The sequence below is a fragment of the Rhinopithecus roxellana genome, chromosome 16 (assembly GCF_007565055.1).
Source record: "Rhinopithecus roxellana isolate Shanxi Qingling chromosome 16, ASM756505v1, whole genome shotgun sequence".
Classification (NCBI taxonomy): domain Eukaryota; kingdom Metazoa; phylum Chordata; class Mammalia; order Primates; family Cercopithecidae; genus Rhinopithecus; species Rhinopithecus roxellana.
The window spans coordinates 15,784,152-15,801,897 of NC_044564.1; the positions used below are offsets into that span (position 1 = coordinate 15,784,152).

A 17,746-nucleotide genomic window follows, 5' to 3' on the forward strand; every position below is an offset into this window, starting at 1 on the left:
GGGCTGTTGCTGTGGAGGAAAAGCTTGAGTGCTCACCATGGCTCTGTGTTCCTGGGCAGAAGGGAACCTCTCCAGGCGCTTGGTTCTCTCATCTGTAAACCCCTGATATACTGGTGTCAGGTGACATGCTTGTGAAAGCCCCTCACAGCAACCAGGTGCAAATAGGAGTATCGCAGTATCGCGTGCCACAAAAGAGCCCATCCTGCTTTATTGGTGAGGGCTGTAGCCTTCGGCAGTCTCCACCGTCTGAATTTAGTTGTGACGGCTGAGCAGGAAATGGCCTCTCTCCAAGTTTATGCAGAGGCCCAAGCCCTCACATCCCTCGGGAGTTCCTCAGGCCTCACCGTGACTCTTGTAAACACAGTTCAAATGGGTCCGTCATCATTTTCTGCAGAGCAGCTCAGAGCCACAAACCAGGAAGGGGTAAAAAGGCTGATGGCGGCAGAAACAGAGGAGTGACTGAGAAAAGTCATTATAGACAGCCTGGAGAACAGGGACATAGAACTCAGCACAGGCCAGGTGTGCGGGGGCTCATACCTGTAATCTCAGAACTTTGGGAGGCCAAGGCAGGAGGACTGCTTGAGCTGAGTTCAAGACCAGCCTGGGCAACATCGTGAGACCCCATTTCTACCAGAAAATTAAAAAATGAGCTGGGTGTGGTGGCATGTGCCTGTGGTCCCAGCTACTTGGGAGGCCGAGGTGGGAGGATCATTTCGGCCCAGGAGTTGAAGGCCAGCCTGGGCAATGTAGGGAGACCCGTCTCTACAAAAAAATGGTAAATAAGCTGGGTGTGGTGGTGTGTGCTTTGTGGGAGGATTGCTTGAGCCCAGGAGGTCGAGGCTACCGTGAGTCATGATTGCACCACTGCACTACAGCCTCGGTGACAGGCAAGACCCTGCCTGAAAGAAACACAACACAAAACATGGCGACCCCAAGCACACACGACGGCGCCAAGCCACCAGAAAGGGGAATGGCTGAGCAGTGTGTTTAGAAAGATCAGTACGTGCAGAACCTTGGGAAATCTCTGTCTCCAAAATGGCAGATCCAACGGTAATGTTGGAGGAGCAAGTTTTCAATTAGCCTAGAAACCTTATTACCAGAAATAAAGCAATTTCCCAAGAGCCACCAAGAGCACGACACTGACAAAGTCCTGCTGGTCCTCCCATCCTGGTACATACTCGAACTCGATATATATTGGGTTGGAAACAGGCCTTCTAATGATGAGTTTGGGTACATTTGGGAATATTCTAGAAACTTGCAAAGCCCATCCTGACACTGGCCACAGAGTCGTAATAGCGCCATCCTGGGCAGGCCAGTAGCAGGAGCCCTCCTCGTTTTCAACTCCTAGACACCCAGGCCTGCCTCGCTGCTTTTCTGTCCTCAGCTGGGCCAACTGCAGGGCAGTCCAAACTATATTTGCAGGGCTGGAGCTGGGCACCAGGAGTCCTGCAACCATGTCTTTACAGAAAGTGCCCAGCTTGGCTTTGCTATGTGACTTTGGCCGGTCTCAGCCCCCTCTCTTAGACCCAGGCAACAAGAAGGCTGGAAAACAGGAAGGCTGCAAGTTCCTGCTGCTCTGACATTCCAACTTCCTTTGGGACCTACCTCAAAGGTAAGTGTTCAGAGTGTCCTCCAGGTGTGCCCTGTTTACTGACAGTCTTGTCTCGAGAACACTCTAGGCCGAAGCATCACCTCCCATCAGTCCAGAGAGGGGAGGATGCAGGTGAGGTTCAGGGCTCGAGGAAGAGCTCTGACTTGCTCCAGCTACTGGCCCATCACAGGTGTCCCCAGGAAAATGAGGCCAGTGCCACTGGGAGCAGAGAGTGTCTGGTGGGCAGAGGGAAGGCAGAACCCTCCTCTTCCTGAGCCCCCAGCACTGGCTTCCTGGCTGCCACCCTCCCAGGCAGCCTCCGGAGGGCTCCTGGGCAAGGGGAAAGGCTGCAGACACAAAACACACCAGCACAATTAATATTCCTGCTCCTTTTCTTAGAAGGTGTTAAAGTTAACTGTGACTGATCAAAAAGCTTGTTTTTAGGTTGCTGCTGTCACACGCGCGCGCGTATGTGTGTGTGCGCGTGCATTTTAAAGCTCTTCCCTCTCCTCTCTGCAGGGGTAGGGGGTACAGATGATTTGTGTGTGTTTCTTCTGGAAAAAAAAAGACTTAAAAAAAAAAGTGACAGAAACCTGATGCTAAAAGACTATAGATTTGGGGCTTTTGACAGTCGGCATACAAACCACTGTGCAGAGAGAAGGAGGAAATGACAGCTGAGCCTCTGTGTTGCCGTGGAAGAGACAACAGACATCTTTGGAGTGACACGCACAGCAGCTCCAAGTGTCTATTTTCATCTCCCCGTGTTTACAGGAAAAAGACAGAGGTGTCAGCAGTTCTCTCTGGAGCAGCTTCAATCACACCATAATTACTGCCAAGAAGGGTGCGGCGGGGAGTGGGGAGAAGGGCAAGGAGCTAGGGGTGGCCAGGGGTGGTGGGGGGGAGAGTGGACCAAGCAGAAAGAGGTGGGAACCAAACAGCTGCTGTGGCTGAAATTCTTCTCGTCTGTCCCTGAGGCTACCAGGTTAGCCTGGAATGAGCAATTTTGCAGAATTGAATGGGATCTGCCAGCTCAGCTGGGGCCCAGGCTGGGGGTGAGGGCACCTGGACTAAAGACTGTGGTCCTTTGGGAAAGCAGAAGAAGTGATTTGGAAAAGGTGGGGCATGGGGGTACCTCTTAGGTACCAGGGCCAAGGTGAGAGGCAGTTGCCATGGTGATGGGAGGCAGGTCAGTCAGGGTAGGACTCTAGCCATCCTCTATGTTCCTGGTGCCTGGCGGGCCCCATGCTGTGTCGGCCTCTGGGACTGAAAACCTCTTTGCTTCACAGGTCTCCCTCCATTCTCCATCTGGAATGTTCCAGATGGTGGGTGGGGGCAGGTTGGGCAAGTGGGTGGCAGCCCTTGTTCCTTCTGGGCCAGAAAGTGGAGGAGGAAGGAGGAAGGGAGACAGGAGGAGAGAGTGGGGAAGGGGAGGAGAATGGGCAAAGAGGGAAGGGCAAGGGAGGGAAGAGGGGAAGGAAGAGGAAAGGGAGAGAGGGAGGAGGAAAGGGAGAGAGGGAGGAGGAAAGGGAGAGAGGGAGGAGGAAAGGGAGAGAGGGAGGAGGAAAGGAAGGCAAGGAGGAGGAGCGAGGCGGCGGCAGGCAGAGGTGAGGCAGGCAGGGCTGGGAGGAGAGCAGAGGCGGGAGAGCAGCTGGAAAAGTCTGAGGCCACAGAAGAGAGAGAGAAAGAAGCTGAGCACAAGGACGTGCGCTGGCTCCTTCCTGGCCTCCCTCGGCTTCCCTCCGGCCTGCCTTGCCCCCCTTCTCCTCCCCACTGATTTCATTTACTTCACTTAATTAGCCCCCCTCCAGAGTTAAAAAGATAATGTGATAATGACATGTGAACAGCCACAATACAGAGAAGGCTACTCCAGCCTCCAGCCGAAGCTTCCCCAGCCCCCTGTCCCTGACCCTGAGTGCCACTGACTAGGCCACCCCAGACCCAGGGCACAGGACCTGCCCAACTTCCTACCCGCTCTCACCCCCCGCCCACCCAGAGAAAAAAATCAGCCCTTAACGAATTTCAATTACGAGCTTTGTAAAATCAATACAAATGACATTTTCCCCTTGTACACCGAGATACAGACAATAGCATCTTTCTGCTCTGCCCTCAATATAATTGACGATTAACAGCTTCTCTCATTACTGTACACTTAATAAAAACCTTGTTATGGGAGAATCCACAGCGCCCTAATTTACCGTCTCTCCTCTTCCCTTCTCACATGAAATATTTGGAGTAGAGAAATAAAAACAAGATACCACCCTAAAATTACCTAGCAACTTTCTCTTCTCTCCCCAACCCAAAGCAATAAAATAGGCGAGTGAGGACGTTCAGAGGGAGATGATACGACCTCCTCATCTGGCCCCCTGACAATTGGAGTTGCAGAGGGAGAGACTTGTCTAAGATCACACAGCAAGTTCTTGCTGTCAGAATCCCAATTGTCTTTCCTGTACAATGCTGACTAAATTCTGTGATTTGGGGACAGCCTCCAACAGTACACACAAAGTACCAGGGCAGAGTGAAGGCTGGGCTCCAGGAACCTTTCCCCAGGTGGTGGTAAGGAGCCATGGGGGTTGGAACAGACTGTTGATCTCATGGCTCTGACCTTCTATGGGGACGAGGTCCCCATTCTGGGAAAAAGGTCCAGCCTCTCTGGAATGCTCTCAGCTACCATTCCACATTCAGAATAGTGCAGTCCAGGTCTTCATCACTAACCACCTCCTTCGGTTCACTTTTGCTCAAGTCAGCTTGACTTGCCCCACCCAGCAGGATGCCATTTCACAGTGACTTCAGGCCAGTCCTTATCTTTTCAATAGGGAAGGCAATGCATTTTCATCACGTGTGCCAATCCTGATCATTTGGTAGTGCCTGCAAGCAGCCCTGAGACACCTCTGGAGTTAACAGAATAGTGCCAGCATCGACTGGTGATGCCTGCCACAGGCATGGCAAGGGCATAATAACAGGTGCAGTACTGGAACCCTCCCCATCCCCCGCCACACTGACAGCTCCCAGAGTGTGGGGGCTACTTCTGTCCCCATTCCACATGCCCTGGGGACTGATGGCTATTTATGGAGCACTTCCAGTGTACCAGTTCCTGCCCCCATACGTGAGTTTGAACCCAGATCTGTCCAACTCCAGTCGAAGCTCTTAGCCCTCTACTCCATGCCACTCTGGGCCCAGATGGCAGTCCTGGTCCTGCCACTAAAGTGCCTGGTACTTGAAGCAAGGCCTCTATCCCACCCCTCCCCAGCCCTGGCTTCCCCATCTGTAAATGGGGTGCTGGTCTGTGGCTCCCCAAGGTCCCTCCCAGCTCTCCCTGGAGGGTGCACACTGCGCTGGCTCCCAAGGGCAGGCTGCGACAAAGGGGCATCTAATCACATGTTAATATAGGTAAGAGACAAAGGTAAGCCAGGATAAAAAGGAGCAGCTAATTAGTAACATTGTTCTCAAGGTCTTTCCAGAGCTTCAATTAGGTTGTTTCTCCTGAATAACAGCAAGCAAGGAGCTAAACCACAAGAAAGAGGCAAACTCGCCTCCCCTTTCCGTGCTACCATGTCTTTTGAGGTAAATGCAAACAGGTCAGAACCAGAGCGATGCAACTCCCGACGCTTACCAGATTACACTTGGGGAAACTGAGGCCTAGCGATAGATGACAAGTCCAAGGTCGTTGGGCAAGGCAGGGCAAACCTGGGACCAGAAACAGGCCTCCTGCCCTCTGCACCACCACCCTTTTCTTCTGTCCCACATGAGGTGATCAGCTGTCTTTGGATTTTAGAATCTTAGTAAAAATAGCCTGAGGGACATGGGGCCGTGACTATACCGTGGTCAGGTTTTATTTGGCTTGGTATCTTTTTTTTTTTTTTTTTTTTTTGAGATGGAGTCTTGCTCTGTCGCCCAGGCTGGAGTGCAGTGGCCGGATCTCAGCTCACTGCAAGCTCCGCCTCCCGGGTTCCCGCCATTCTCCTGCCTCAGCCTCCCGGGTAGCTGGGACTACAGGCGTCCACCACCTCGCCCGGCTAGTTTTTTGTATGTTTTAGTAGAGACGGGGTTTCACCGTGTTCGCCAGGATGGTCTGGATCTCCTGACCTCGTGATCCACCCGTCTCGGCCTCCCAAAGTGCTGGGATTACAGGCTTGAGCCACCGCGCCCGGCCGCTATCTTTTCAAATCGACCCTAAGCAAAGAGATCTGAACACTTACCAAAGTGGGGACCCCTGACCCCACCACCAGTATTAAAAATTCAGGTGCCCAATTCAGGGGATCCAACTACTGAAACCTTGTCCTCTCCCTCTTAGGACGCCCCAGAAAGAACACAGCATGGCTTTATCACACACTGGCAGACCCTCAGGGACCTGAGATCCCCTTGGTGTATGAACTGGGGAAACTGAGTCCTGGAGAGGAGGATGTGGTCAAGATGAAATGGTGAGTGACCGACAAAGGGAATCACGGGCTTTGGCTACTAAGAGAAGACAGAGGCACCTGCCTGGGGACCAACTGCCCTGCTCCTGGGCCCAGCCAGAGGCGGATACGGGGCTAGGCAGGCTAGAGGCCAGCCGAGGCTGGCAGGCATGCCACACCGAGGCTCAACCCCAACTACGGCACAGCCCCAACCATCCCTGGGAAAAGGGCCCCATGAGCCGGGCCTGATGCTGGGACAGGACCTTAGGCTCTGGCCGGCTCCCAGCGCCTGTGCAGCCACAGCGCCCACCTCTGGCAGGATGTTTGCCCTGCCTGGCCGACGGCCTCCATGCGGACTTAATGACCACGAAATCGGGCCTGCACGGTCTGCCTCCGAACCTGGCCTGCCCGTCCCCAGACACAAGACAGCCTGACCTCCAGGCCTGGCCCTGGCCTGCCTGCTCCTCGGGGACTCCCCAGGCCCTCTTGGGCCTCTCTCAGCCCTTGGACAGCCCTTCTCCTAACACCCTGAAAGTCAGTGGCAAAGGGCCTATGAGCCCCACTTGGCAGGAGGCTGTGGTGAAAGGACGCGCCCAAGGTCGCCCACGTAGCATAAGGGTAGTAGCGTCCAAATGGGACAGGTCTCAGGGCTCTCTGAGTTTGCTGGGCCCTGAGGCGGGCTCTGAGCAGGGCTGAGCAGACTCACCTCGGGACTTCATTCCAATGAAGCGGTTCTCCACGATGTCAATACGGCCCACACCGTGCTTGCCCCTGTGGGAAGAACCGGTCCATTAGATTCAGGCACTACCGCAAGGCTCAGAGTCACCCACCCAGGTGGGCTGCCCCAGGGTGGGTGCAGCTTAGGCCACAGGTTAGGCAGCATTTCAGGATCTAAGACTCAGAAGACATCTGAGCCCGGTCACCTAGTCCAAGTGCCCACTGGACAGGTGGGGAAACTGAGGCCCAGAGAGAAAAGGGATTGCCCAGGTGTGAGTTCAAATTGTTCCTTCTGTTACCTGTGTCCTGGGGCCCTGCCTAGCACCAGAGCTAAGTACCGCTCCCTTTCCTTCTATCCTGGCCTCCCATCCAGCCAAGGGCCTGGGAGCCCCAGCTTAATGATCCCTTGGAGGCAGAAGACCCCCTGGGGTTATCTTCCAAGGCTAAGGACCACGGAGCCTCTCCTGCCAAATGGGTCCCCCTAGTCCGGGAAACTCTGTGGCTATGGGGAAGGGACACAGCCTGTCCTCTGCACCCCTGAGCCTCAGCCACAACCAGCTGCAACGGTCCAGGTCCGTGCTCGCCCAAGACAGCGGTGTCCAGGAGGCCAGACAGGGCTGCAGACACTCACGCGACTTCGTTCAGGTACATGAAGAGCTCCAAGGAGGTCTGGTGGGTGGTGCCATCCTTAACGTTGGTCACCTTCACGGGGACCCCTAGGGTGGGAAGAGAAGGCAGTGGGCCTCTGGGCCTGGCTCAGCAGAGGAGCCTACACCCACCACCCCACCCTCTCCCTCCTCCCGCAACGCCTTAAATGGATGTGACAGATATGGACTCCAAATGACTCCTTCAAAAGCCCTGTGCAGGTTGAGGCCTGCTGCAGGGAGAGAAGGGGCGAGAAAGCCCCCCAGAATGAAAGGGAAAATGTAATAAAAACGCTCTCCCCCACCCTCCCATTCTCTTTGCCCCCTTTTGCATTTAGGGGCTGTGAAATTGGAACCAGGCCCTGAACTAATTGAATTTCACGCTCCACCATTGTCTTACGCCAGGAGCACCTTCTGTCCCACCAGTCACCCGGGGGCCGCCTGGCCGAGGTGTGGCTGGGCTCAAGCACACACACACTCGCTCACACACACACACACACACACACACACACACACAGCCCCCTGCCACGTCTGTCAGGCGGACCCCGCGCCCCGACCCTGTACCCCAGACCCACACGCAGCCATCTGATTGATGGGGGTGACACGGTGCCCGCTCCAGCAGGCGAGGTGTCGGCAGCGTTCCTGAATCCGAGGAGCTGGGTCTGGGGTGGCAGGAGGGCAGGAGGGAAGGGGTGGGGGGGCAGTGGGTGGGTTCGGGGTTGACTTTGAATAGCAAGGGGCACTTTCTCGAGCGGTGTGAAATGAGCAATAAATGTATTGGGGCTAACAAGAGAGCTGAAACAGTGACAAAGAAAAGCTGTTCAAAGTTGGCGGCTAATCCCCCACCCATCTGCCCGGCTCATTACCATGGAGCGAGCCATCGGGTGCCAATCAGGCCTCAATAGCGGCTTTCGAGGCTTTATTAGCCAGGCGCCGCTTGGAGGGGCTTCGCTCAAGGCGCTGTCAGCCTCGCCATTCTTAACCCCCATTTCCAGGGGTTTTATAACTTGGTTGTAAATTGCTATTAAATGTAAGTCTGCCCAATAATGAACCTTAAGCCCCTCTCGCCACCCCCCGCCTCTCCCTCTCCCTTTCTGTCCCTCCCCGGTCCTATTATTGGTCTTCGCTGGGGCCTTAGATGGGGCCTGCCCGGGAGAAGAGGTGACATTGTTGGTGCTGCTGCCGGAGAAAGCCTCTTAGCCTTTAAAATAGTTAGTAATTAGATTAAAACTTCAAATAAATTAACTAGAGAGTGAATGGGCACTGGCCAGGGGAGGGTTCCTCCCGTCTTTTTTTCTTCTTCCAGACAGCCCCCAAACCATGACAATAGGTCACGTTTCTTCTCCAGCTCAGCCCGCGAAGCTGCCCTGGTCCTTGGGCAGGGCTGCCGGAGCCTGGTGCCCGGGACCCTCTGCAGCCTGCCGCCTGCCTCCCACCCTCACGGGTCTCCGGGCTCCTGGGGGCCCCGTGCAGGGAGCCAGGAGGTGCTGCTGGGGCCACTCCCACCATCTCCTCAGAGATGATCCTCAAGGGAGGCTGTGTGCCTGCAAACAGGCCTGGGGGCCCGGCTGCCTTTGGGGGCCTCTTTGACCCCCAGTGGGTTGGGACAGATGGAGGGGAGCAAGGAAGACACTCGCTGACTTGGCCAGGCTCTTGGGAAAGGCCCAGAAGAGGCAGATTATTAAAGCACTCAGCCTCCGACACCCCATTCCACACACCATGCTGGGCATCTGTGAGCATCACGCCTGTGGCCTGTTTTTAGATGAGTGCACCCAAGGTCCAGCAAGGTGAAGCTGGCTGTCAAGGTCACACCAGCAAGAGGGAGGAGAGTGGGGTCTGCAGCTCTGCTTCCCCACCGGCCTGAGCCTTCCCCACCCAATCCTCCTCTCTGTGGTACTCAGGGTAAGGGCTGAGCGTCAGAGCCGGGCCAGGCCTCTCCATGAGCCTGTCTCCCTCTCATCCCAGCTCCAGTGTGGGCAGCCACTTTGTGGACAAATGGGCCAGCCCCCGCCTGGTCCTGGGGTGCCCTTGTGCCCAGCACCACCTCCTCCAGGAAGCCTCCCTGATCTCTCTAGCCTCCTGAAAAGGTACCCCTTCAGGCCTTCTGAGCCCTCCCTCTGAGCCCAGCACGTATGCCTTGCTTCCTTGTCCTTCCTCCAGGCCAAGAGATGCCCTCTCCCAAGCTCAGGCACCCAGGCACTCGGGCCAGGCCAGCAAACGCTTCTTGTTGACAGCAGTGAGGAGGAGGCAGTGAACGGGACAGGCTCCACTGCCGGGGGGAGCAAGAGTGACCACAGCTTTGAACGTGGGGTCGGAAGGGTGAGGCCCAGAGCGGCTCAGTGAGGACTGGCGAAGGCTTTCCACGTGGGGTCCCAGGGGTCCCTGAGGCCAGCTCACCAACACTCACTGTTTACTGAGGACCTTCTGGGATCAGGGCCTGGGGCTGGACGCTCCCTTGCAGGCCTCATTCTATCCCGGGAAAACAGCAGGCACTCTTTCATCCTCAGGTGAGGAAACTGAGGCCCAGGAAAGTTGAGTGGCTGTTCAGGGACTACAGCGCTCTCATTCCAGACCTGGTGCCCATGAACCCAAGTGATGGGTGGCCGAGGGCATCATGTTCCTCCCGTACTGTCCAGGGAGGTGGGCTGTGCGGCACCCTTGAAGCCCCTGCCTGAACTCCGGCTTCCAGGGATGCAGAATGGGGGTAAAGAGGCCCTAGGTTCCCAGGCAGGGAGGGGAAAGGAGCCAGGGCCCCAAGAGTCAACCCCTTTCGACCCCTTTCGAGTCCCAACAGGTGGGACGTTCAAAAAACATACCTTTTTTGAACTCGATCTCGAGAATGTCAGGGGTGTTGGGGGCTTTGGCCGGGTCCTGGGTCTTCGTGTAGAGACCTGGAGGCGCTTGGTTCTGACAAAAGACAGAAAGAGGTGGGAGGATGACATGCCAGTCCCCGGACACCCTACAGTCCACCTCCCGCAGGGATCTGCACCCCTCTCCTCCATCCACTTCCCCACCAGCTGGTGGGGTCCAGCAGATCCCCTGGTCTCCAGCCTTCAGCCTAGCATCAGTCCCGCTTGCCAGGGGCCTGGGAAACAAAGGGCTTGAGAAATCAGACAATTTTTCCCCTCAACTTGATCTCATCTTTTTCTTTGACGCCCCCACAGCTGGAGGTAGAATAGCAGGAGAGGAACAAGTCAGGCAGGAAAAAGTGTGACTTTGGAGGAGCGAGGCGGCGTTCCGAGGGCTTCCCGGGAGCGGTACGCACACTCTCGCCGGCTTGGGAATTGGGGTTTATTCTGCACTGACCGCAAAGCTAATGACTGCGTGTGACCCCAGCAGGTGCTCTGGCAAGCCGAGCCGTCCCCGGGGTCCCCAAGGTTAATACTCACAGGGAGAAAAGAGAAGAGCAAAGCAAAAACCCATTTGAAAACACATCAACCTTTATGTATATTTTTTCCTGGGCGTGTTGGAAAATGGGCCTCTCATCTGATGCAGTGGTGGAGGGGCTGCGTGTTGCCTGGAACTCTCGAAATTCCCTCCCACCTTCGGGGGCCCCAGCTCCCCCAGGCTGTGGCTTGGACACTTGCCACTGTGGGGACTGGGGCCTCTTGGGCCTGACTGCTCAGGTCCCTCCTGTGGGCATCCTGTGCCCAGGGTTCTTGTTCACCTGCTGACATCTAGGAACTGCTGTCTCATTTTTGCTTTAAAACTTTGCAGACGGCCAGGCGTGGTGGCTCACGCCTGTAATCCTAGTGCTTTGGGACACCGAGGCGGGTGGATTGGCTGAGCTCAGGAGTTCAACACTAGCCTGGGCAACACGTTGAAACCCCATCTCTACTAAAATACAAAAGAAATTATCCGGGTGTGGCGGCATGTGCCTGTAGTCCCAGCTATTCGGGAGGCTGAGGCAGAATTGCTTGAACCCAGGAGGCGGAGGTTGCAGTGAGCCGAGATTGCACCACTGCACCCAGCCTGGGTGACAGAGTGAGACTCCGTCCCCTCCCGCAAACAAAACAAAACAAACACCTTGCACACATTCACGTATCACTCCCCATCTGCAGTCTGAATTCTCAGCAGCTCCATTTGGTAAGAAGGTCAAGCGCTCTTACCCCATCTACAGATGAAGAAATCGAGGCTGAGCGGGAGGGACTGGAGCTGCAACTGTGAGATCTGTGCAGGCACAGACCACGTGGGACTTATTCCCTGGCACTCAGGACAGGAGCCCCGTGAGGTCTTCACCAAATACACGTTGGATTTTACAGTGATGGGCAATACCCCCATGCCAGGATCAAGATCTCAGGCTGTGAGGCCTTGGGGAGGCTTTACTTCCTCCAGCCTCAGTTTCCTCATCTGTAAAATGGGGAAAAATGATACCTGCCCTTGGCCGTCTTACAATTTAAGTGTGTGTGTGTATATATACTGAAATTGTAATATATGTATTAAAAATATTTTTTAATAAAATATATTGTTATTTTATTTATATGTATTTATATTTTATGTATATATATTTATATTTAATAAAATATATTTTATGTAATATATATTAAAATAAATATATTAAAAATATATAAATATATTTATATATAAATAAAAATATATATAATATATATAATTTAAGTGTATATATATATATAAATATAGATACATATATAACTGGAAATGAAAACACACAAGAAAATGTCAGGGAAGGCCTGGTACAAACTGGAGTGTGCTCTGTAGCTGGAATTCACTCATGGGGGTACTTGCTCAGCCCAGCCTCCTTCTGCATGGGATGGGGCTACGTAAGTACCCTGGAAGCTCACCCGTGGTCATTCGCCTGTGACTCTAGGTTCGAGTGACCAAGTGCCCTGGTTTCTCCTGGTTTTAGCACTGAACGTCCTTTGTCCCCAGAAACCTCTTAGTCTTGGGCAAACCAGGACAATTGATCCTTCTAAGTTCAGACAAGGACCGTGGTGGATCCTCCACCCCCACCTCCAAGGGACAATGTGACTCAGGACCAGCTGTATCCCCACGTCAGTGCCCATTTGTGGGGCAGGAACAAGAACCCAGAACTTTCCCTAAAGGCAGACTCCAGGCGGTAGGAGGGGCCCCGAAGGACCCCCAGCCTGATGCCTCTATGGACCACAGGGAAAGCCAAGGCTGAGAAGCGGCTTCTTCAAACCATGCTTTGGAAGCTAAACATAGGGACTCTTTCCGCCACCTTATGCTGGTTCCCAGCTGCTGTAGTAACCTGGGCTGAGAAGCAGGGTGAGGCCTGTGGCCAGAGCCAGCCAGCATCACAGCCACAGGCAGGCATCAGGGCTGGCCCACTGGGCCCTGCCAACTGCAGCATTCCCTGGGCACAGATGGGCCCCAAGGCTCATCCTCAGCAAAAAGGTAAAGCGAACTGGACTGGATCTTGGGGTGACCACACAACTCCACAGTCCCATCTCCAGCTGCCTGGGACTCCCCCAAGCCTCCAACCAGAGTGCCGGTACGAGAGCCCCACTCCCATCCAAGCCCAGCTGTCTCCCACCTCCACCTGCACTGGGCTGGACTGCAACTGTTTTCAATGCGTTGCTTGTCACTTCCTCTCCCGCCACACTTCCTAAGGGAGCCCCAGACTGAAGTGGAGGCTGACAGTGCGTGCATTTGGAAGGAGAGGGGATGGGAAGACTGGAGGACAAGTCTCTGCAGACTGCAGCGGAAGTCAGAGGCAGCTGTCGGGCGGGCACCTGACAGCGCCGATTAAATAAAATAACTAAATAGAAATAAAATGACATTTGCTTTGCATTCCGTGGTGGCTCGAGCGCCTGCCTTCTTTTTACTCTCCTTCCTAAAAGCCCAGTTCAAATGACAAATAGTTTGTTGCCGAGTATCAATGCCATCTATTTATCCCTCCCAGTGGGAGGGCTCACTTCCAATGTCATCTGTGGGGGGGCAGGGGAGGGAAGAGAGTGAAGAAAAGGAGAGAGAGAGAGAGTCGGGGTCGGGGGTTGGGGGGAGAGGGCGAAAGAAAGCATGAAACAGGCCCCGAGAAGGAGAAATTGGAAGCAAATGGCCCATGAACTAAACCATGATGTAGAGGCATGATCGATGCCGCAAATGGTTTATTCATCCATCAGCTATGGCGGGCCGGCGACTGAATGAACTCTTTCACTGTGGACCGTATGAAGTTAAAGCAAGTAAATTTCTATCTTTCTTCGCATTAGCTGCCTCATTGCCCTTCAATCAGCCCTCACGGAGGCAGAAAATGGCTCAGCCATCTGCCTTCAAGCCCTCCCTTCCGCAGGTCTCCTGGCTTTTTTTGGAGAGGGGGAGGGGCACGGGTTCCCCAAGCTCTGTCCCCCTGAGCTCATCCCGAGGGGGACAGGGCTGCCAGGTCTAGGGATGCAAGGGTGCATCCTGACGTTGAGCCCTGTCCCCAGCACAAAGGCCCTGGGGAGTCTGCATGGCTGGCGCAAACTCCCTTCCAGAGCAGCTGGCCTCTGGGTGCCTGGGTGCCCCAAGCCTCTCAACAGGAATTGCGTTTCCCCTTGACTCACACCCAGCGCAGCCCAGCCCAGCCTTTCTTGAGAGGGGTCCCTGAGAAGACCTTGGACCCTTCTTCCCGTGAGGAGGGAGCATGGGATCCCCAGCTCCATGACTGAGGGCTTGCCCTGTGCCAGGCCAAGCGCTTTAGATGCCCCAGGAGGGAGGTGCTGTGTTTTCCCACTTTGGGCAAGGGGTACTGGAGGCTCAGAGAGGTTGGGCAACTTGCCCGAGGTTGCACAGCAATAAGAAAAGTTGGGATTTAGATTCAGGTTTCCTGTCTCTGGGACCCAAGTGTGGGTGAGGCTCCTTAATCCAGATTCTCTTTAGCACAGACTTCTCCACCCACACCCTCATGAGACAGGAGGCCTGGGAGGGCGCAGGACCTGCCCACAGTAGCTCAGTAACCTATTTCAGGCCCAGGGGCCCTCCTGCGCGGTCCGAGGGGTGATTTCCTTCTGGCCTTGCTCTCTCTCTCAATCCTGAGGTCCTCTATTCTGGGGGGCCTCCTCTCTGCCCCATAAGCTGCTTGCAGAGGCCATAGGCTGCTTGGAGAACGGCCAGGAGTGGCTGCCCGGCATGCTTGGGGCCCACGGGCCTGACAGGATGCCCTGCCTGGAAGCCACTCCGCAGGCTCGGCCTCCCTGCCCCCCTTGGAGCTGACTGACTGGGTAATTAGGGTGGCTGGCCTGAGTGTTGTGGGGTCAGCAGAGCATGAACTAGAAAAACCTGTGACCAGCAGGCAGCAGCCACACACAGGGGCCATCAGCCCCCAGCGGGCAAGGGTGGTGGCTCTCCTGAGTGACAGGTTTGGACAGGAAGGGGGCCATGGGCAGTAGGGGAGCCAATAGCTGGAGGGCACCAGCCCCAGGGCCCGTTCCCTCGCCCCAAGCAGCTGGCACCCTGGGGCGTGTCACGGCTCCAGGCCTCAGTTTCCTTACCCATAAAGTGAGGCTGCTCCCAGCCGGTGTCCTAGGAACTGAGCCAGGGCGATGCCACCCCCGGCCCGCACCCCAGACATGGTGGCTGCCATGTGATATTATAGCCAACACCGACCAGGGGGCGGCATGCGGGCGTGAGAGTGACAGATGCCCAGGCCCTGGGGGATCCTGGGTGGGGCTCTGGCGCTCCCCAATTTCACCAAACCTCCCTGGGCACCCTCCCATTCAGCTGGCCTTCTTGGTTCCCCCAGGCCCAGCTGCACCCCCTCAAAAAGCACACTTTTCCCACCCCAAACCAGCCTCCCCGGGGTGTGGGGCTGGGCTCGAGAACTAAGACACATTCCCTCAGGGACAAAGAGATTTTTCTCTTCCCATGATAGATTTGGCCCTGCCTCCCCCACCTCCCTCAGTGGGCAGGGGGAGACACAAAGAAGCGCCCTACCCCCCCGGGAGAGAAACCCGAAACTTCAAACAGAGCTGAGGGCCCAGCCTGGCCCGCCCGGGAGGCTTGGGACGGGATCAGGGTGGCCGGTGGTGGCGGGTGTGCAACACGGATCCAGACAAATGGGGCCTGGGGCTCTCAGCCATGCCTCCCCCCGCCCCCCACAACCAAAACTCCAGCAGCACAGCCTGGGAGCTGGTGGGCACAGGCTGGGCCCACCCCCAAGTGTCTCATCTGCCTAATTACTTCTTTATTGTCTCACAATCACACACTCTCTCTATGCTGCCCTGAGATATTTCCTTCCCTTGTTCATCCCAGCGGCAATTAGAAGAGGAAGGGCGGGGGGAGGTCTTCAAATGCAGCGAGGAGAAGGCGGGCAGAGGGGGGCCGGTCGGGGGGTCGGGGAACACAGGCAGGGCTTGGCCCCAGCCCCATGGCTGGCCCCCGTGAAATTTCAAATTAGGCTACAAATACATCAGACAGCATCGGCATGGAGCAGCTACCACCAAAGGTGGCCGGCTGGGAGGAGACGGGGTTGGGGGGATTACCTTGGGGTTCTCCAGGATTCCAGCCTCGTAGCTGTAGAGGGGAGAGGAAAGACAGGGTCAGCTGGGGAGGGACATGGCATGCCCCCATCCCCCAACACATACCCCCCATTGTGCCCATGAGCCCGGTCTGCCTTTTACTCTCTGCCAGAGCATCTGCTGCCAACCTGCCTGAAACATTCTGGGCCCACCACAGTCACCCGTGGAGCTGCAGGTTGTAAGAAAGAGCTGGGGCCTTTCCCTGAGTCTTCTGGGGACTGCCCCGGGGCTCTGCACATTGGTGAGGGGGCCTCTGCCTCTGCCTTCACACTTCCCCTGTGCCCCATCTGGGCCTGTTCTCCATCCTTGAGGTTTTAACCTTCAATACCACCTCCTCTAAGAAGCCCTCCTTGATACTCCTGATGAGGCCGTGTCCCCAGGATCTATCTCCCCAACAACACTCAGCAGAACTGCAATGAGGGCAGCGCATGAGCTGGGCGCTTTGACCTCTGTCCTGCCTGAGCCTCTCAGCTCCCCGAGGGCAGGGACCACTGGTGTGGGGGTCACCAGCACGTCCTGGGGCAGCACATGGCCATCCTTTGGAATGAGCCCAGGAGGACCAAGGATGGGTGGAGGGCGGTCATTTACCTGATGTGCATGAGGTTCTCGTCCATGCTCCATGGGCTCTTAGGGGTGACTGGGATGGGAATCCCGTGTTGCTGCAGGAAAGAGACAGCACAGGCGGAGGTAAGGCAGCTGGAAGGAGGTGTGAGGTCTGTCCCAGGGGCCCTGCTTTTTCAGAGAGCCCCAAACTCTGGCCCCCATTCAGACAAGACCCCAGTTACCTCCTAGTGTTGGTCACGGTCACCTCCCTGGGGGGACCCTATTGCTGGACATGCCCCAGAGAAACTGCAGGACCGTGTGTCTGCGATGCTGACCTTGGAGGTTCCTTCCAGAAGACTTGGAGTCTACACTTCAAGGACACCTGAAGCACTAGAGCAAGCGCGCAGGTGCCATGCCCAGGTCTCCCAGCACCAGCCAACCAGCCCCGCTATCACTCTATGAGCTGGGGCTTGCGTGAACCCACTCACACTGTGGACCAGAGCACCTGGCACCAGATCCCATGCGGTGCTTCCTGTGGACCCAATGACAGGTGGGATGCAGGGAGAGCTTTTAGCTCATGGCCCGCACCTCCCAGGGGCACCTCTCCTTGGGCCTGGCACAACAGCTGCACACATCACTCTGCAGACCCTAGATGGGGAACACCCAGCAGATCCCGTCTCCCAGCTCTGGCTCTATTTTGCTTCCTAAATGGCCCAGTCTGTTGTTACAGGAGGACACCCACCTCCACCCAGGATGCCCAGGCTAGGAGGGCTGCAGGTCATGCATGGAAGGCCCACCTGACTCAGCCTTAAGAGGAGGAGGAAGATGAGGCTGGTTGCCCTGGTGACCCGCACTGCCCTTGGTCCCTTGATGATACCCGACTGGGAATCCAGCGCGTGCACTCCAGCCTCCTCCTGCACTCGGACACCTGGCACTGCTCTCCTGGTCCCCACGGCTTACTGGGCACAGGGGGCAGTGAAGGAGCTCCACCCAGCCCCTCGAAGCCAGCGAGACTGGATGCTCTGCCTCTGACCCCCTTCAGCCCCTCGGCCCCAGTGGGTCCCCGTGGGAACCATAGGCAGCCCCCACCGGGTCACCCCCCATCTCTCTCCTGATGGCGTCCACCCCACTCAGGCTCATTCCCAAGATGGTGAGATTCTAGAGGCCTCCTCCAAGGAGCAGCTGTTTCCCCATCACCACCTTAACATTAAAATCAGGCTAAATGCTCTGGGTTTGGGGTTTTCTAGAAAGCCAGGAGACTCACTTTAAAACAGCCTACAAGGCCAGGTGCGGTGGCTCACTTGAGGTCAGGAGTTCAAGACCAGCCTGGCCAATATGGTGAAACCCTATCTCTACTAAAGATACAAAAATTAGCCTGGC

General features: G+C 55.9%; 1 protein-coding gene across 1 annotated transcript in view; it reads right to left on the reverse strand.

Annotated features, from left to right (window-relative positions):
* The window catches only part of ASS1 (argininosuccinate synthase 1), a 57,235-nt gene that overhangs the window by 14,253 nt on the left and 25,236 nt on the right, over positions 1 to 17,746 (reverse strand). The window contains exons 8-12 of the mRNA XM_010360945.2: positions 16,412 to 16,482; positions 15,788 to 15,818; positions 10,163 to 10,253; positions 7,334 to 7,418; positions 6,692 to 6,756 (exon numbers count right to left, since the gene is read on the reverse strand). Of these exons, the coding sequence (XP_010359247.2) occupies positions 6,692 to 6,756; positions 7,334 to 7,418; positions 10,163 to 10,253; positions 15,788 to 15,818; positions 16,412 to 16,482 (343 nt within the window). The remainder of the gene's footprint in view (positions 1 to 6,691; positions 6,757 to 7,333; positions 7,419 to 10,162; positions 10,254 to 15,787; positions 15,819 to 16,411; positions 16,483 to 17,746) is intronic.